The sequence below is a fragment of the Macrobrachium rosenbergii genome, chromosome 48, assembly GCF_040412425.1.
Source record: "Macrobrachium rosenbergii isolate ZJJX-2024 chromosome 48, ASM4041242v1, whole genome shotgun sequence".
Lineage (NCBI taxonomy): Eukaryota > Metazoa > Arthropoda > Malacostraca > Decapoda > Palaemonidae > Macrobrachium > Macrobrachium rosenbergii.
In genome coordinates, this window is record NC_089788.1 from 36044913 (window position 1) to 36065498 (window position 20586).

At 46.0% G+C, this 20586-nt stretch overlaps 1 protein-coding gene across 1 annotated transcript; it reads left to right on the forward strand.

Moving 5' to 3' along the window:
• Positions 1-18483: 18483 nt before the first annotated feature.
• LOC136831032 (igE-binding protein-like) lies at positions 18484-18891 on the forward strand. Its single transcript, XM_067090978.1, has one exon. It carries the CDS (start codon positions 18484-18486, stop codon positions 18889-18891), a length of 408 nt encoding a protein of 135 aa, XP_066947079.1.
• The last annotated feature ends 1695 nt before the right edge of the window (positions 18892-20586 follow it).

Genomic DNA, 20586 nt, shown 5'->3' on the forward strand with positions numbered 1-20586 from the left:
CCAATCTAATATCTCCGAATGTACAGGGGAACGCCTTCAGTATCTAAATAAAAGGCTACTGGAAGAGAGGCATTACCACTCGGTTGCACCCCTCTAAAATAATTTTTAAAGTAAACTGTATTTTTCCTAACTATACAAACCCGAGGTCTTTTACATTAGGGATTACCTTCAGGCGTAGGCTGGAAACGGCTGTTGAACTTCAAACAAGGTGGTTAGGCAGTTGACTACTGTCTGGGAGGCGGGAGTACCGCCTGCCCAGATGTAAACATTCCAATTTGCCTTTCGGCCCAGGTATCAGACTGAGGGGTGGCATGAGGTGGGCATAAAGTGTAAAGGACCTCGGGTTTGTATAGTTAGGAAAAATACAATTTACTTTAAAAATTATTTGTTCCGACACAATATACAAACCCTTGGTCCTTTACATTAGGAGACTTACTGACTGGAGGGAGGAATCTGATTAAGTCTCTATGAACTGACTGGAGTTCACCACCTTGTCTTCCCTTCCTGGTCATGAGAGCGAGGACGGGGAAAAACTGCCTCTGACAAAAGATCGGGTTGCAAGAAACGCAGGATCAGTTGTCAGACTTCTGGGTCCCTTTGCATGAAAGAGGAAAACATCAGTTCATGCAAAGTAGGCTAGGAAGAACTTGACGTCGGATGACATAAAGGCAAATACAAGCATTGGGTTTGTCTTATAGTCATGGTCTCCTTCCCCCCCTTGCAAGAGGAAAGAGTGGGGTTGCTTCTATCAACCTGAACGGAAAAATAGAACGGGAGCTCCCGTTGGGTGCTTACCTGCATCGACCGCCAGATCCAGCTTGTAACGGCATGTCCGCTCCCTGCCTGTGGGAAGAGAGCCAGGATGGGGAGAAAGAAGAGACGCCAGTCACTCCACATTCATTCTCCCAATCACAATCGTACAACTTAGGCGAGATGCAACCTGTCCTGCTAGAGGAGCCGGGTAAGCTACATAACTTGTTGAGCAGCCACCACAGGACCCAAGGAAAAAGTGTCCAAGGACTTGTGTGCAACATCCCGGAGGTAGAAGGAGGTGAAAGTAGTCTGCTGGGACCACACCCCTGCCTTCAGCACCTGTGACACCGACATATTCTTCCAGAATGCTAGGACGGACCAATGCTGTGGGCCTCGTGAGCTCTCGGACGAAGTGTACCGGTGTTGTCTTCTTCTGCAGCAGAGTACGCTCTCCTTATCGTCTCACGAAGTCAGAAAAGAGATGGTGTTCTTGGACACTTCTTTCTTGGTCAAGCCAGTACTAACGAAGAGTCGTCGACACTCAGGCGGAGGTGTCGAGTCCTCTTCAGATAGCGCCGCAGCACTCTAACAGGACACAGTAGCATCTCATCTGGTTCATTACCTACAAAGTCCTCTAGGGAGGGGATCGTGAAGGACTCGAATCGTGCGTCAGGACCGAAGGATTCTGAGTATTTGCTACGAAATCCAGGACGAAATCGAGTGTAACTGATCCCCATCCCCTCGAGTGTATAACATCAAAGGAAAGTCCGTGAAGCTTGCCAACTCTCTTCGCCGATGCCAGGGCTAGCAGGAAGGCGGTCTTGAGGGTCAGATCCCTGTCTGACGACTCTCGTAAAGGCTCGTACGGTGCACGAGTCAGGCTTCTTAGGACGAGAGTCACATCCCACGCAGGAGGCCTGAGATCCCTGGGTGGGCAAGATCTTTCGAAGTTTCTCATTGGTAGAGATATCTCGAAAGAGGAGGAGATGTCTACTCCCTTCAGCCGTAAGACTAGGCCGAGTGCGGCGCGGTAGCCTTTCACGGCTGAAACGGAGAGAAGCTTATCTCGGCGAAGGAAGACGAGGAAGTCCGCGACCTGCTGAACAGTAGCTCTGACCGGAGAGATACCCCTTCCACGACACCAACCACGTTGACGCAGCAGGTTGGGCCAGGGGGAAATCTTTCTTGGCGCCTCGGAGAGAAGAGCTAACAGGTCGGATACCAAACGGCCTGGGGCCATTTGGGTGCCACCAGAATCATTCTGAGATTCAGGGTGACCATCACTCGGCTGATCACTTGGCGAATCAGACAGAACGGGGAGAAAGGCGTATACGTCGAGGTTGTTCCACGGTTGCTGGAACGCGTCCTCTGCAGCGGCCCATGGGTCCGGCATGACAGAACAGACCTGGAGCTTTCTGTTGTGCCGGGTGGCGAACAGATTGATGGCTGGGAGCCCCCACAGGTCGAACAGCCTTTCCGCTATCTCCTGGTGGAGGGACCATTCGGTCCCTACCACCTGGTTCTGGCAGCTGAGCTTGTCTGCCACGACATTCCTCTTGCCTGGAATGTACCTAGCTGACAGCTCTACCGAGTGAGTCGTGGATCACTCGTGCACTTGCATCGTCAACTGATGAAGCTGGCGGGACACCAGGCTCCCCCTGCTTCTTGACGTATGCCACTACCGTGGTATTGCCGCTCATCAGTACCACGGAGTGTCCCATCACTCGATCCTGGAACTCTTGGAGGGTTAGGAAGTCTGCCTTGAGTTTCAGGATGTTGATGTGAAGGCGCTTGTCGTCTCGGTGCCACACTCCTGAAGTCAGCAACTCCTCCAGGTGTGCGCCCCATCCCCAGTCGAGGGGGAGTATGTAGGGATACCCCTATCAAGAGGTTCCTGTCGTCTGACCACCAGCGAAGGTCCTCCCTCACCTCCTCGGAAAGAGGGATGAGGAAGGACTGGGGGTCTTGGGACTGGGATCAATACTCCTTTAGTCTCCACTGAAGAAACCACAGGTGAAGACCCCCATGAGGCACTAGCTTCTCCAAAGACGACAGGTGACCGATGACGACTTGCCATTGCCAGGCTAGCTGCTCCTGTCGTGACAGGAACAGTTGTGCTGCCTGCCTGAACTTGCTGATGCGAGAGTCCGAGGAAAAGACTTTCGCTGCCACCGTGTCTATTAGCATGCCCAGGTACTTTATCCTCTGCTTGGGGGTGAGATCTGACTTCTCGAGATTTACCATGATCCCTAGATCCCGGCAAAAATCGAGGAGCCGATCCCTGTCCTGTAGCAACTGCGGCGAGAGCCCGCCAGGACTAGCCAGTCGTCGAGATACCTCAGTAGAGCGTGTTGCGTGCGAGTGGGCCAAAGCTGACACAAGAGAAGACTCGTGAACACCTGGGGAGCGGTCGAGAGCCCGAAACAGTGCCCTGAACTGGAAGACCGTCTCCCCAAGGACAAAGTAGAGGTACTAGCGAGAGGAAGGATGAATGGGTATTTGGAAATACGTATCCTTCAGGTCCACCGTAAGCATGAAGTCGTTCTCCCTGATGGAGGCCAGCACGGATTGCGCTGTTTCCATTGTGAACCGAGTCTGGCAAATGAAACAGTTCAGGGGAGAGAGGTTTATGACCGGTCTCCATCCCCCATGAGGCTTTCTCTACGAGAAAGACAAAGCTGTAAAAGCCTGGAGACTGGTCTGACATGACTTCTACAGCAACCTTGCTCAGCATGGCTTGCACTTCTTGCTGTAGTGCGGTGTCCTTCGAAGATCCTGGTACATAAGTTTGGAGATGGACTGGAGGGTAGGTGAGGGGAGGCCGAGACTCGAAGGGTAGTAGATATCCCTCCCAAAGGACATCCACTATCCAGGTCTCGGCTCCGTGTCGCTGCCATGTTGCCCAATGGCTCGACAGGCAACGCCCCCCACCTTCGGCAGCTGTTGGGGGGGAAACGCCGCCCCTACCGTTTCCCCTTCTTCTTCTTTCCTTTGCCCCCTTTACCGGCTTGGAAAGTGGGCCGAAAAGGGCGGGAGGAACCCCCCCCTTCTCGAGGAAGAAGAAGGCTGGGTGTTTCCCCGGGACCCCTTCGAAGACTGGGACTTCTTAGGGGCCGAGGAAGTGCCGGCCTGGCCCGAAGACCTGGCCGCAGTGGAATGCGAAGACCCAGAGGTCTTGGCCACTGCCTGGTGGACAAGCCAGCGTTTGTCTACTGCAGCAACCACCAACTCTCTGGGGAAGAGAGAGGAGGAACCCAGCAACGGTCCATTCCTAAGAGCGATTGCTGACTCGGGACCTACAGACCTGGAGAAGCGAGAGAGAACGGCATCTCTCTGCTTCAGAATCAGGTCTGCTCACAGGTTTGCAGTCTGGTGGGAGAGGTAGGAAATAGCCCTAACCCCCGACTGGCACAGTCTCCCAAAGGCGGAGTCCTCCCCAGGTACGATGGCGCCCAAGGAAGCAGCTACCTTCGATACTGTGAAGGACCACAGATCGAGCCAAGAGACTGCTTGGAAGGCCGCCATGGCGGTGGCTTCCAGGGTTGCAGCTTCTTGCTGGGAGAGGGAGATACTCTCTGCAGTAAGCTGCTGCAACGTCAGACCCGGATCCAGACGAGTCAGGTCCAGGTCAACCTGCTTAGTCAGTAACGCCCCTACAGCTGGAGAGGGAGCAAGTAGGGGAAGCTCGCCGGGAGGGAGAAACGAACCCGACACATTCGCCACCACTGGAGTCGTTGGGGGCGTATTACCCTCAGACGACTCCTTGGTAGGCTTACGACGGTAACGTCTCCTCCCCTTGAACTTCCTCCATTGCTTGGGGACCAAGAGCAACACTCACTACAAGGAGCGTCGTGCGAACACACACGCCCCCTGCAAGATGGGCAGAGAGCGTGTGGGTCCGCGTCGACGCTAGACCTAAACGAATTACATCTCTTCCCTCCTACCCCGGGACACACATGCTGGGGATAGGAAGGCTTAGAAGGCTTGTCCATAATGAAATCAATAAGAAAAACAAAGATTTCCCACCAAAAAGTGACGAAAAAAGCAGTTAGGCAGACAGCGTGAAGACAACGTCCGCATACTACGACAGCCGAAAGCAAACTGGAATGTTTACATCCGGTACTCCCGCCACCCAGACAGTAGTCAACTGCCTAACCACCTTGTTTGAAGTTCAACGGCCGTTTCCAGCATATGTCTGAAAGTAATCCCTAATGTAAAGGACTGAGGGTTTGTATATTGTGTCGGAACAATACGCCCTTGGCCGTCAAACCCAAGACACAGACGCAGGGGAACGACGGCTTATGCAAGGCTATCAAAAATTTTGGGTTTATATTAATAAATATCAAACACACAATATATACACACAAATACAGAAAGATCCCAATGTAATAATAAAGAGCTTAACGACAGTCAGGTAAAGAGATCAGAAAACACGTCTGCAATGCATGACGGCCGAAAGCAAACCGGAATGTTTACATCCAGGCAGGCGAGTATTCCTACCCACCTGACAGTAGTTACTGCCTAACCACCTTGTTCAATAGTTTAACAGCCGTGTCCAGCTTCGCCGTATGTAATTCCTAATTTAAAGGACTGATGGTTTGTATATTGCGTCAGAACAAACAAGCACTGGGTGTGTCTTATTGTCATGGTCTCCTTCCTCCCCTTGCTAGAGGAATGAGCGGGGCTGCTTTTATGGTCCTGAAAGGAAATAGAACGGAAGCTCTAGTTGAGTGCTTACCTGCATCGACTGCCAGATCCAGCATGTCAAGATGAGGAGAAGGAAGAGAAGCCAGTCACTCCACATTCATTCTCCCAATCACAACCGTACATCTTAGGCGAGACGCAACTTGTCCTGTTTGAGGAGCCGGGTAAGCTACACAACTTGTTGTGCGGCCACCACAGGACCCAAGGAAAAAGTGTCAAAGGACTTGTGGGCAACATTCCAAAGGTAGAAAGAAGTAAAGGTGGTCTGTTGGGACCATAACCCCGCCTTCAAAACCTGGGGGACTGACAGGTTCTCGGATGAAGCGTACCGGTGTCGTCTTCTCCAGCAGCAGAATATGCTCTCCATATCGTCTTATGAAGCCAGAAAGGAATCATGTTCTTGGACACTGCCTTCTTGGTCGAGCCAGCACTAACGAAGTCGTTCACACTCAGGCCGGAGATGGCAAGTCCTCTTCAGGTAGCGCTACAGCACTCTAACAGGACACAGTAGCATCTCGTCCTTGTCATTACCAACAAAGTCCTCTAGGGAGTGGATCGTGAAGGACTTGAACCGAGCGTCAGGGACTGATGGATTCTGAGTCTTTGCTACAAAGTCCAGGATGAAATTGAGCATAACTGATCACCAGCCCCTCAAGTGTTTAACATCAAAGGAAAGTCCGTGAAGTTCGCCAACTCTCTTTGCCGATGCCAGGGCAAGCAAGAAGACGGTCTTGAGGGTCAGATCCCTGTCTGATGACTCTCGTAAAGGCTCTTACAGTGCACGAGCCAGGCTCCTTAGAACGAGAGTCACATACCACACAGGGGGCCCGAGGTCCCTGGGTGGGCAAGACCTTTCAAAGCTTCTCATCAGTAAAGATGTCTCGAAGGATGAGGATATGTCTACACCTTTCAGCTGCAAGACTAGGCCGAGTGCGGCCCAATACCCTTTTACAGCTGAAACGGAGAGAAGCTTCTCTCGGCAAAGAAAGACGAGGAAGTCCGCGACCTGCTGAATAGTAGCTCCAACCGGAGACATACCCCATCCACGACACTAACCACAGGAGACGGACCACTTTCCCTGGTATACCACTGCGGAGGGTCGTCTGAGGTATTGAGCCATTTCTGTTGCTGCACGATGCAAAGAGCCTCTTGCTCGCAGGACATGCTGGATAACCTCCAGCCATGAAGACACAGGGACTGCACTGCCAGGTGATACCGCTCGACGTGAGGTTGACATCGCAGGTTGGGCCGGGGGGGGGATCTCCCTCGGAACCTAGGAAAGGAGAGACAACAGGTCAGGATACCAAACAGCCTGAAGCCATTTAGGTGCCACCAAAATCATTCTGAGATTTGGAGTGATCATCACTTGGTTGATCACTCTGCAAATCAGACAGAACGGAGGAAAGGCATAAATGTCGAGACTGTCCCATGGATGTTGGAACGCGTCCTCCTCAGTGGCCCATAGGTCTGGCACGACTGAGTAGAAGACCTGAAGTTTTCTGTTGTGCCGGGTGGCGAACAGATCGTTGACTGGATGCTCCCACAGGTCGAACAACCTTTCTGCAACTTCCGGGTGAAGGGACCATTCTCTTCCGATCACCTAATTCTGGTGGCTGAGCCTGTCTGCCAAGTCATTCCTCTTGACTGGAATGTAGGCTACCTCGCTGACAGCTCTACCGAGTGAGCCAGCATCTACTCATGCACCTGCATTGTCAACTGGTGGAGTGGGAGGGATACTAGACCTCCCTGCCTGTTGACGCATGCCATTACCGTGGTATGGTCGCTCATCAGTACCACAGTGTGTCCCATCACTCAATCCTGGAAATCTTGGAGAGCCAAGAAGGCTGCCTTGAGTTCCAGGATATTGATGTGAAGATGCTTGTTGTCTCGATGCCACACTCCCAAAGTCAGCAACTCCTCCAGGTGAGCGCCCCACCCCTCGGTTGATGCTTCCGAGAACAGAAGCATGTCTGGAGGAGGAGTATCCAGACATACTCCTATTAAGACTCTGAGCAAGGAGAATAACGAGAACACACACATCCCCTGCAAGTGGAGCAAAGGGCGTGTGGGTCCTTATCAACATGTGAGCAGAAGCTATTGCACTTTTTCCCCCCTACCCCAGGACATACATGGTGGGGGAAGGAGGGCTTACCAATATTCATTGCAAAAAAGAACAAGAGAGATCCCACCAGGAAAACAGCTCAATAGCAGTTAGGGCAGAGAGCAAGAAACACGTCTGCAGTGCAAGACGGTCGAAAGCAAATTGGAATGTTTACATCCAGGCAGGCGGTACTCCCGCCTCCCGGACAGTAGTTAACTGCCTAACCACCTTGTTGGAAAGTTCAATGGCCGTTTCCAGCTTCGCTGAAAGTAATTCCTAATGTAAAGGACGGACAGTTTGTATATCATGTCAGAACAATTTACATTTTACAGGTTCAGTTCATTTGTCAATTATCTGTAACATGCTTGTTGGTGCGCTGCTGGAACCCTGCACTGCTGTCTCCCCTCCACTCCCGATCCCCTACCCAATACGCCCCCACCAGGGGCAGACAAACAGGTTTGTAAGAGGAGGGTGGATCTCTTCCCTACCCTCCTGTTCCCCCACCTACCCCACCCCCATGGGGTGGACAAACGGGTTTGCAGGGGGTGGGTGGCTGAGTCATGTCTCCCCTACTGTCACCCAAGGGAGGGCAAACAAGATCCACTCGGATTTTATTATTATAGATAGACTAGCACTTCTGAAAGCAATGGTATTAATGTCTCTCTTTCTCTCTCCTATGTTGTGCATGATTATTGCAAGTTGGTATCAATTAATGTGGTTTATATAATGGTTTTTACCAGTAAACATATGGCATAACCTGTTTACCCATGGTCTCAATCAATGATGTGTTTTGGATGAGTGAGGATTTGTAACTGTTTGTATGCCATACCATATACAGAGAGAGAGAGAGAGAGAGAGAGAGAGAGAGAGAGAGAGAGAGAGAGAGAGAGAGAGAGAGAGAGAGAGAGAGAGAGAGTTCCTTAATCCCAATGACAGTTCTCATTCACATTAAGGTCGGAGTATGAAGCACTTTCAAAATATTATTATGCACAAAGGTAAGGATCTAGTACCCTAGGTCAGGTTAGGTTAAGTGTGTATGGTAGGTCATTTACTAATTAAATGAATGTGGGAAACGTTCAAAGCACACAGTAAAACATTATAAAAAGCCATTTTCAAGTCCAAAAAACCATAATGGTTTAAAGTAAAACAATACCGCAACGAATACCACGAAAACGGCGAGAGCCAGCATTCAGCATTCCACCCCGGGGGGGGGGGGTGAGACTGGATCAATCTCGTCATCGTTTCCACATGAAGTATTAATTCCCCAGTAAATTTTTACATTCCTACGCCAACCAATGCCATGGGTGACATGTTTAGTACAAGCTCCCGGGAATGAGTGTTAAACCCTAAATAAAAGACGGTAAAGGCAATATTTAGGTAAGAGTGATTGCGCGACAACTTTATGTATGACTGTCGTATTAACATAAGCATATAAACTTCAATATAGAGTTGTGGGATTACAGAATATATCGCCAACTGTTTATGGTGTGCTTTAGGTCCGGGTAAAATAAGTTTAGCCTGATATCAAACAGAGGACTAGCCATGTTAGGCATTTACGATGAGCTCACCAAACCTACCAGGAGAATCACCAGGTTTGTTCTTAGGGGAATCCATTACAAGTACCAGGCTAGAACGGAATGTCACTTCTCTAGTTCTCAAGGGAGAACTTTGTTGTCCGTTATCAAAAGAATGCGTCCTCTCTTTTCATTTTCTAGATACAGAAGCAGCCACACTAAAACTTGTAAATTTCAAAAAATTTCGCCATAGTTATTTATGTTTGGGACTTTGGTCGTCTCGGGAACTTGGTCAAGACGGAGAATGTCGGCGGAAATAAGGATTAAGGAACCTTTCAACTTAGAGAATTTTACATGGGAGACTGTTTTAATTTTCCCTCTCGCATAATTTTTTTCAGTTTAATTGCTCTCTTCTGCACTATTTTACAAGTCTCTTCATTCAGCTACCTCTGCTTAAATATACTGATTTTTTTTGTCTTAAAATGTGGTTTTGTTTGCCCAACATTGATTATAAAACTCACTGTCAAGTTCAGGAAATAATCTTTCATAGTCCTGTACAATGTCTCCTCACATAGAGCAACAGCGAGCAGTAAATCAAACCACATATCATCAAAGCAAACTAGGTCAGTATAGAAACCACGCGCTTACGTACTATTAACCAGTACTAGATTGAATAGAAACACACAAGTAAACAATGCCACAGTCGCATTTTCAGATGCTAAAATAACAGACAAAGCAGTATGCGTCCAGAAGTTCCAGTACTGGGAAATCGGTGTGATAGATTGGTATTTATGTCATAACCTGTGTGAATGTTTAATTACATTATGTATTCGTCGTTAACGAATGATTGTTATCTTTTCTTTTGCTTATAATGTATTTGTTTATTTTTGACAATCCCAGTATACTTCCTGTCGTTGAGGAAGTTGAATTACTAGAAGCTAACCCTTCATACGCTCAGATATTGTCGCTATAATTTTTAGTGTTATTTTGAAATGGTGTGAAGAATTTGAAGACTGGCGTTTTCCTTCAAGAGAGGGCTGGAACCTCCTTCAGATGTCTTTTTTTTTATCGTGTCAGGAAGACAAGTCATCAATCTGGAACGAAAACAAGGAAGCTCGAGACTTGCTACAACAGTAAGTTAAAAGTAGCATTGATTACTCAGAGTTGTGCACGTTTTCCCCACACAGAGATATGGTCATCATTTTGTTTGTAATCGTTCCATAAACCATGCTTGTGGCTAAGTATTTATGAGGTAGTTTTACCAAACCACTACTAGAGAATTCTCACCTCTATTAGAGTTATCCACATTGTGTGCTTTCATATCTATTGTTGTTGATGTGCAATGGATTTTTCTTACAAAAAAATAAAACCTAGAAAATTGCTGTGCTTTGTAGACACGCAAGCTAGGAATAAAGCTTAAGGATAGCGGGTATCGAGTAAAATGTACGGCAAAACCGCCTACACTCGTATTCCACATTCCAGCCTTAACAAGGTGACCAGGCTACTCAAACTCTTATGTTCATTTGTTGTCATGCAACGTTTTAATCTACCGGAACATTAGAACATCGCTATATTTTAATTTTTTCTATCCACGTTATAAACTATAGGCTAGTAATTACACGAGGTTGTTATCAAAAGTGTTATTATTGCTTGATATTAAACGGGACATATATTGCTTACATGATAAACAGAGGAAATCCAAAGGTTACCATAACTTCTCATGAAGTATAAAGTTTGAAAATGTCGTTTATCTGCTGGGCGAACAACTACTGTCGCACCGCTGAAGACAATTTTGTGCTCTTTAGGGCTTTCTCTCCAGACTAAAACTTCAAATTCTCTCCGACCTGCGCGGGAATAACAAGGCAAACGACACTTAAAACGACCAACTCGGCTTGTGGCTTTCAAAATGGTGAGATTAAAAAATATAAAACTGTATTCATCATACCACACATAATTTTCGCTTTGGTTGATCGCCAAAGGTCTTTGCCCTAGAACGTCTCCTCACTTACATTTAACGCTAAATTAAATTCCTATGAATTGAAACTATATTCTCCTTCCGGCTTGAGGTGACCTGTGGGATGTCAGGATTTTCTTCTTCTTCTTCTTCTCTCTCCCTTGGATATTCTATATATAGTTGTTCTTGGATCTCGAGGTTTCTGGTATTTTCGCGAGTAGACGTCACGTAAAGTCAATTCGTACAGTAAGAAAATATTTTGAAACCACAAATTACGTACATCCTTTCAGAAAATCGTAACTAACTAACTAACTTTTAAGCATAATTAAATAAAAAAAATTCCATTCATGTTTCAATGAACGAATGTTTCTTAAAACTAAGTTTTCGTAAGAAATGTCTTGTATTAATTGAAAGTTACTCAGTATAAGAGAAAATTAAAAACTTTCTTCTGGAAACTGCAGCAGAAAACGTTGCTAAGAGAGTTGTACAAAACCAAAAATAACAATCTCAGTAATTAGGCTTTGACAGAAAAATAAGAATTTGCAATAAAATATGAATATGTTTATGAAACTTTCATGGATAGGATTTTCTTAAACCACCCGGCAATAACTCTAGGTTGAGAAAAATATCAATCTTAAGACAGTTCTTGTCGGGAATTTCCTCGACAGACGTCACTGTATTTTCGTTGTGGCGATAGACTGCACGATCAATCCACGATCTACGAAAGTGACTTAGCCCCCATGCAAGGATAAACGAGTCACGTACCAGGTTTTCTCAATTTACTTACAAAAATAAAATCGTTGTAAGGGCGACAAATCGCGCCTCTCTCTCCTTGCGTTTCTCCTTTTCAGATTTATATTAATCACGTCAAGTATTTTACCTGTCTTTATTTCAGATTCTTTGTGTACATCATCTTATGCATCATCGTACGGCCTTTCTGACGATATGTATATCTACCTTTTATATGTCATGTAACAAATGCTGTACGTATTTTTATGCTTGCTGGAAAACGCAAATCCTGTATGGAAAAGTTGGATTTTTTAATGTACGAATTTCTGGAAATGAAAAAAAGATCAACATATCAGAACAGGAAAGAGACATGGGAAAATCCTTATTATTACCCATATTAGATAATGGAGATAATACGCAATCCATCATAGTGATGAACGCGCAGGGTTTAGTTTCGTGTAACTCAAAAAGAAAGAGAGTTCTTAGAAGAACTAACCCAAAATGAAAAAATAGAAATATTGAATATAAGTGAAACCTGGTATTCCCAAGAGACTGGTAATGATGACCAGATAAAGGGTTTCCAAACTTATAGATCAGATAGAAAAATAGAAATCAAGGGGAACCGCGATATATGGGAGAGATGCCAATCAAGGAAAAATCTGTGAGAAATATAGTAACACAGAATGTGAATTAATAGCGGTAGAATTTGAATCTGAAAAATTAGTGAACATTGTAATATATAGACCCCTAATACTAAAGAGTTTGACATAATAATTGAAAAATTGGATGAAATATGTAGAAATCACAAGGACTGGACTATACTCCTAACCGGAGACTTTAACTTTCCTTTTGTAGAATGGAAAGAACGAATAGGAGACTGTGGTTGTATTTATACATATAAAAAGAGAGCAATAGTAGTGCAGAAGATAAGAGGCAATTTGAAAAGCTATTAGATATGCTACTAGAACATAACATTCAGCAAATAAATCACCTACCAACAAGAAAGGATAATATTTTAGATCTAGTATTTGTGAATGAGGTGAACTATGTTAAAGAAATAATAGTATATAACACGAGTATTTCGGACCATAATGTCATAGAACTGACAGTCCGTTCCAGAACATATGAAAACAGAGAAAAGCAAGAAACGAAAAATGGGAAGGATATGGAAAATACAATTTCTATAGTAAGAATATAAATTGGTCAAAAATAAATGAAGAATTAAACAAAGAATGGGAAAATATATTTGTAAGTGATGATATACAGGTAAATACCGATATATTATATAAAATATTAGAGGAAATAGTGGAAAAATATATACCGAAGAAAAAAGTAATCATCAGTCACGAATTCCAAGAGACAGAAAGATCTTGTTCCAGAAAATTAGAAAGTGGAAAAAGCTCTTGCAAAAGAAAAGAATGCATGGAAAGTGATGGAACTAAAAAGTAAGATAGAAAATGCAGAACAAAAAAGATTATACAATCAAAAGAAAATGAAAAATGGAACCTAGAAGAAATGACACTACAAAATATCAAGCAAAACCTAAAATTTTTTATTCATATGCAAAAAGATGAATAAAATAAGAGTAGAAATAGACCCTCTAAGAATTGAAGGGCGATTAACGAATGAAAAAAGGAAATATGTAACATATTAGCAGAAAGATATGAGTGAATTTACACCTAGAATTGAAAATGAAGATAATGATACAGAAATAAGAGATGAAAATACTGAATACTTATCAGATATAGATATTACAGAAGCCGATATTGTGCAGGCTATTAATGAAATTAAAAATGGATCAGCAGCAGGACCAGATGGAGTACCTGTCATATTGTTAAAGAAAGTGGTTCATTCAATCGCAAAGCCGCTAGCAATATTATTAAGACAAAGTATAGATACAGGCAAGATTTATGATGAGCATAAATTAGCATATATTACTCCTACTTTCAAAAGTGGTTCAAGACTAGAGGCAAGTAATTATAGGCCTGTGAGTCTGACATCTCATATTATGAAAGTATATGAAAGGGTAATAAAAAAATATAATGAAACATTTAATGAAAAATAGATTGTTCAATATAGGACAACATGGTTTTGTACCCGGAAAAAGTACACAAACCCAACTGTTAGTCCACCATGAAAGCATATATAAAAATATGATAAATGAAAAAGATACAGATGTGGTTTACCTAGACTTTGCAAAAGCTTTTGACAAGGTAGATCATAATATATTAGCGAAAAAAATTAGAAAACATAACATTGTTGACACAAAGTAGGAAGATGGATAAAAGAATTTTTGCAAAACAGAAAACAGATAGTGATTGCAAAACGATGAGAAATCGGATGAAGCTACGGTAATATCCGATGTACCACAGGGTGCGGTGTTAGCTGCATTGCTGTTTGTGATTATGATTGCAGACATAGACAGTAATGTTAAGGACTCAGTAGTAAGAAGTTTCGCAGATGACACAAGAATAAGTAGAGAAATTGCTTGTGATGAAGATAGGAACTCGCTACAAAGAGACCTAAATAAAATATATAAATGGGCAGAGATAAATAGGATGGTATTTAACTCTGATAAATTTGAATCAATGAACTATGGTGATAAAGTAGGAATGCTATATGCATATAAAGGGCCTAATAATGAGACAATCACAAACAAGGAAGCAGTTAAAGACCTTGGTGTGATGTTGAATAGGAATATGTTATGCAATGATCAAATAGCAATTCTATTGGCAAAATGCAAAGCAAAAATGGGAATGTTGTTCCGGCACTTCAAAACAAGAAAAGCTGAACACATGATTATGCTTTATAAAACGTCGTCACGTAGTCCACTTGAATATTGCAATATAATATGGTACCCACACTACCAAAAGGATATTGCACAAATAGAGAGTGTACAAAGGTCATTTACAGCTAGAATAGAAGAAGTTAAGGACCTTGACTACTGGGAAAGACTACAATTCTTAAATTTATATAGTCTTGAAAGGAGAAGAGAACGCTACATGGTAATTCAAGCATGGAAACAGATAGAAGGAATTACCGAAAATATCATGGAACTAAAATTATCAAAAAGAGCAAGCAGAGGTAGATTAATAGTGCCAAAAAACTATACCAGGAAAATTAAGGAAAGCACACAGGACATTAATCCACCACGCACCAGCATCGATAATGCAGCGTCTATTCAATGCGCTACCAGCTCATCTGAGGAACATAACAGGAGTGAGCGTAGATGTGTTTAAGAATAAGCTCGACAAATATCTAAGATGCATCCCAGACCATCCAAGACTGGAAGATGCAAAATATACCGGAAGATGCGTTAGCAACTCTCTGGTAGACATCAAAGGCGCCTCACACTGAGGGACCTGGGGCAACCCGAACAAATTGTAAGGTCTGTAAGGTAAGGTCGGGAATAATAAAGAATTAGTCTTTCACCTCTGACTTTTCTTGAAGCTTCATACTGGTGAACCCGGGTCAGGGACAGGTAACACGGTTTTGGTCCAGCCATTAACGGACTAACTACGGCCGCACCCTATCATCAGAGAGCCTTTAGCGACTAACTACGGCGTAAAGTCCGACGGAAACCGTGCCATTAACGGACTAAATACGTACCCAAAAGGGCACGTTTTGGCACTTCGTTCGACCTCTCGAACAAATCAACAGCATTAACGGACACAATACGGCGCATTTTCCTACGTTTTGGTGCGTGAGGAGTCAAAATGTCAGAAGTAGAACCTCAATGCGAACTCGCGAGCATCGTCTGCACGCCGCTCTCACCAACAAAGCCAGACACAGTCAAACTTACCCTGTTCTTGTGCCAAAACACAGCATCATGGTTCCGGCGCGCAGACGCGCATGTTCGAATGGCGCGCATCTCAGATGATGCTACAAAATCGGACATAGTCATGACGGTGCTCCTAGAAGAAGTATTCAATAGAATGTCCCCCTGGCTAGACATGCAACCATACAAAGTCTGATACACAGACTTAAAACACAAACTGATGAATTCCTACTCCATGCCCGTGTCTGAGAGAGCGCAGCAAACATTGGACCTGTTATTCCAGCCCCTCGGAGATGCATCACCCAGGGAAGCCTGGGACCAGCTGTGGGGGTTAGTAACACTCCCAGGTCCCGACGAGAACGGGAGAAAGAGAACAATTGACCTGACAAAAGCTATCTTCCTTCGGTGCCCCACCCAGGAAGTTCAGCACCAGATAAGGGATACAGAGAACCTGGACATGGATGCCTTAGTCGACAGCACCCAGAAACTATATGAGGCCACCAAGGCCTCGACACATGCCACCGCACTGGGAGCCTGCAACCTGTCGGAGGAAGACGACGATGACGACGGAGACTTCAGTGCCGTGTATAAGAAGAGACCACCATTCAGAGAGCACAGGACATGGCCAAAGCCGGCATGGTGTTTCTACCATTGAAAGTTTGGGACCAATGCCAGAACCTGCAGGCCTCTATGTACTTCCACAAAAAATGACAATGGTGGCCACAAATAACAGCTGTGGCTGCAAAACCCAACTCCCCCCCCGCCCAGCAGGGTTTTTCATCACAGACAGATCTCCAAATGCTGCCTGCAGGGAAGGTTTAGAAAAAATACCTGACTCACTACCCTCCCTCATAGAGCAAACAGAACTCGCATCCGCACTTATGGCACAATGACCCGGGCTATCTGAATCCTGGGGCGCAGATACCACTGGCCTTTCATCGTAGCAGATGTTAAGTTCCCTCTGCTGGGCACAGATTTCCTAGGGCACCACGGACTCCTAGTCGACATCGCCAGACGCCTCCTCGACACAGAGACGTGCCACTCCCATCAGCTCTCCACCGGACCCGGGATGCCCTCCATATGCTCCGCAGCCCCCAACAGCTACACGTCCCTCCTACAGGAATTCCCGGACGTATTCAAACCAGAACTGTGCCAGTCACCTGAGGCTTCAGAAAAGCACAGCATCTTCCACCACATCACCACAATGGGGCCACCAATCCATGCCAAGTTCCGACGTCTGTCCCCCCAGAAGTTACAAGACGCCAAACGGGCCTTTGCAGAAATGGAACACATGGGTGTTTGTAAAAAGGCATGGTAAAGAAATCCGATGGTTCATGGAGGCCTTGCGGGGACTATCGGCGCCTGAATTTGGTAACAACACCAGATCACTACCCCCTCCCTAACATGCAAGATCTGACAGGCGCCCTCCATGGAGCCAAAATTTTCTCCAAGATGTATCTACTGAAGTCGTACTTCCAAGTCCCTGTGCATCCCGATGACATCCCAAAGACTGTCATCATCACGCCCTTCGGAAGCTACACATTCTCCTATTCCACCTTCGGTCTCAGGAACGCAGGTGCCACCTTCCAGCACCTGATGGATACCATCTTGGGAGATCTTCCCTTCTGCATCTGCTACGTTGACGACATCCTCATTTTTTCCAGGTCCCCAGAGGAACACCTTCACCTTCGCCACGTCCGTGACATCGTTAAATGCCTGCAGGAGAGCGGATTAGTTGTCAAGTTCAACAAGTGCATCTTCGGGAAAGAAAAAGTTGACTTCCTGGGCCACAAGATTTCCCCAGCAGGAGTGCGCCCCACAGCCTCTAAAGTGAAAGCTGTAGAAAATTTCCCAGAAGCCCAAAACATCAATGCCCTTCAGGAGTTTCTTGGGATGATAAATTACTACCAGTGCTTCATCCCAGACGTCGCCCACATCATGTACCCCCTGACATCAATCCTGAAGGGGAAGCCGAAAACACTAACGTGGGAAGCTCTGCAGCAGCAGGCATTCATTCAGATGAAAAGGGCCCTCTCCAGTGCCGCCACTTTAACTCACCACAACCCTGCCGCTACCCTCAGGTTGACAACAGACGCCAGCAACATTGCCTGTGGCGGTGCAGTACTCGAACAGCAGGTGAACGGCATGCCCCAGTCCTTGGCCTTCTGCAGCCGCAAGTTTTCGCCAGCCGAGACCTGCTACAGCACCTTTGACAGAGAGCTGCTGGCTATCCACCAGGCCGTGAGGCACTTCAAGTACCTGCTGGAGGGAACCGAATTCACAATCCTAACAGACCACAAACCCTTGGTTCATGCATTTGCAAAACAGGGGGACGCCTGGTCTGCAAGGCAACAGTGGCACCTAACTGCCATCTCCGAGTTCGGTTGCACCATCAACTATGTCCCTGGCAAGAAAAACCCAGTGGCTGATGCTCTGTCAAGAACAGAGATCAATTCCCTTCACCTTGGCATCGACTACGAAGACCTTGCGAGGAACAAGCAGCAGATCCGGAGACGTGGACTACAGGACAGCAGTGACAGCTCTCAAATGGGAAGACGTGCCCTTAGCAAACTCGGACACAACTCTCCTCTGCGACACCAGCACAGGCCGCCCACACCCCCTGCTGCCCGCATCGAGGAGGAAACAAGTCTTCGACATCGTCCACGGCCTCTCCCATCCATCGGGGCACACAACAGCACGCCTCATGACTGACAAGTTCGTCTGGCATGGCATCAACAAGGACGTCCGCCAGTGGGCAAGGAGTTGCATCCCATGCCAGACGAGCAAAACATCCCAGCACACTGAATCCGGGATTGGCGATTTTCCCCAGACCCGTCGGTGATTCGGCCACATCCACATCGACGTCATCGGGCCCCTTCCACAGTCGGGGGGAGCCAGATACCTCCTGACGATCATAGACCGCTCCACTCACTGGGCCGAAGCAACCCCCATGGATGAAGCATCAATGATATCATGTGCAGAGGCCCTCCTCTCCAGTTGGATAAGCCACTTCGGAGTGCCAGATAGCATTTCTACAGACAGAGGACCTGCCTTCTTGTCAGAGATCTGCGTCTCCTTGGCACACCTGATGGGTACAACTCTACACAGCACAATGGCATACAACCCGGCAGCGAACGGCATGGTCGAGAGGGCGCACTGCTCTCTTAAAGCAGCTCTCATTGCACGCTGCACCAACGAGAAGTGGAAGGAACAGCTGCCCTGGGTCCTGCTGGGTCTCCTCACCACACCGAAAGCAAATGGTGACACTTCCCCTGCTGAGAAAGTCTACGGGGAAACACTGGCTGTACCCGGGGAGTTCTTCCCACCGTCGGCACTGACACCTCTCTCCCGAGGTTGAGGGAACTCGCACAAAGGTTCGCGCCCTGCCACAAGACCTTCACCGACAGAACCATCACCTACAGCCCACCTGCCTTACACTCCTGTGCCTATGTCTACGTCAGGGTGGACGCTCACCGCCTGCCCTTAACCAGGCCCTACAGGGGCCCCACCGAGTCATCAGGCGGGCCAGCAAAGCAATCCTCCTCGACATCCACGGGTGGGAGGACTGGATCACCATCAACAGACTGGAATCTGCATTCCTGTTAGACAGCGAAATTTGCGAAGAAGTAGGCAGGTGCCGCAGAGTTCCCCCTCAATACCTGCCTGCAGGCTCACCCGCTTCCCCACCAAAGCAGGGCCCAGTACGGCCCAGAAAATGCATCCAGCCATTCCCAGGTGTCAGCTCCACCCTGCGCCCACAGTTCTCCAGAAGCAGGGGCCTGCTCTGATTGCCTCAGCGCCTCCATGATTAATGTTGATTCATCCAATAATTGCTCCTCTAATTATTGTCTGGGGCGGGGGGGGGGGGAGTATTTGTAAGGGCGACAAATCACGCCTCTCTTTCCTTGTGTTTCTCTTTTTCAGATGTACATTAATCATGTCATGTATTTTATCTGTCTTTATTTCAGATTCTTTGTGTACCTCATCTTAAGCATCATTGTACGACCTTTCTGCTGATATGTATATCTACCTTTTATATGCCATGTAGCAAATGTTGTATGTATTTTTATGCTTGTCAGAAAACACAAATCGTGTATGGACGCAGCAGGGGGCCTCAGGTTGCCCACTACCTTTCCGTCTGCTTTTTTTCTTATAAACACCTGTCGAGAATAATAATCAGTCTTTCACTCCTGAATTTTCTTGAAGCCTCACACTACCTTTTATATGCCATGTAACAAATGTTGTACGTATTTTTATGCTTGCCAAGAAACACAAATCGTGTATGGACACAGTGGGGGCCTGGGGTCGCCTGCTACCTTTCTTTTCGCTTTTTGTCTTATAAACACCTGTCGAGAATAATAAAGAATCAGTCTTTCACTCCTGACTTTTCTTGAAGCATCACACAGTCTATAAATACTTTTTTGGTGATAGTAGGCTTTGACACAGCTTAATTTTCCCAAATTAGTGCAACTTGCTTGCCAATGCCAGCTTATTGTTCAGCCTATGGCTGTAACAACGACAAGGTATTTGAAAAGCAGATCTCCAGTCTGCTTGTCAGTAGCAACATCCTGTCTCAACAACTGGGCAAAGTTGAAAAGCAGGTACCTTCCAGACAGGTTGTGTTCTGTCCAGCTTATCAAGACGGAAGTCTCCTGAATTCCATCATCTGGTTCTATCTTGGTTGCAGGCTCTACTACTATTTCAAATCCGAGTTCAGAAAAATGCTTACTCAAAGCAACAAAATGAACAGGAAAGCAGATACTTGATTGTTTATATTGTACATTTATAGTGCGCCCATGTACTTGTGATTGCTTATATTGTACATAATGTATTTTTTTAATTACCACTGTTACGTGGGTTTATTTATGTATGATCATAATTTCAGTCAACATTGGATGTATGCATAAATAATTCACAATCCCCGGGTAGCCTTCAGGTGTATATTTGTAAGGTGTCAAAGAAACGAGCAGGTAAAAGTTACTGCTACTTTATTACAGATCCAGGCAGCTTATATAGCGGCCGACTGACGCCGGCCCGCGAGAGACAATGGAAT

Excerpts from the sequence above, each read along its gene's own strand:
- LOC136831032 (XM_067090978.1), top strand. The coding sequence starts at position 18,484 with ATGGATGAAGCATCAATGATATCATGTGCAGAGGCCCTCCTCTCCAGT.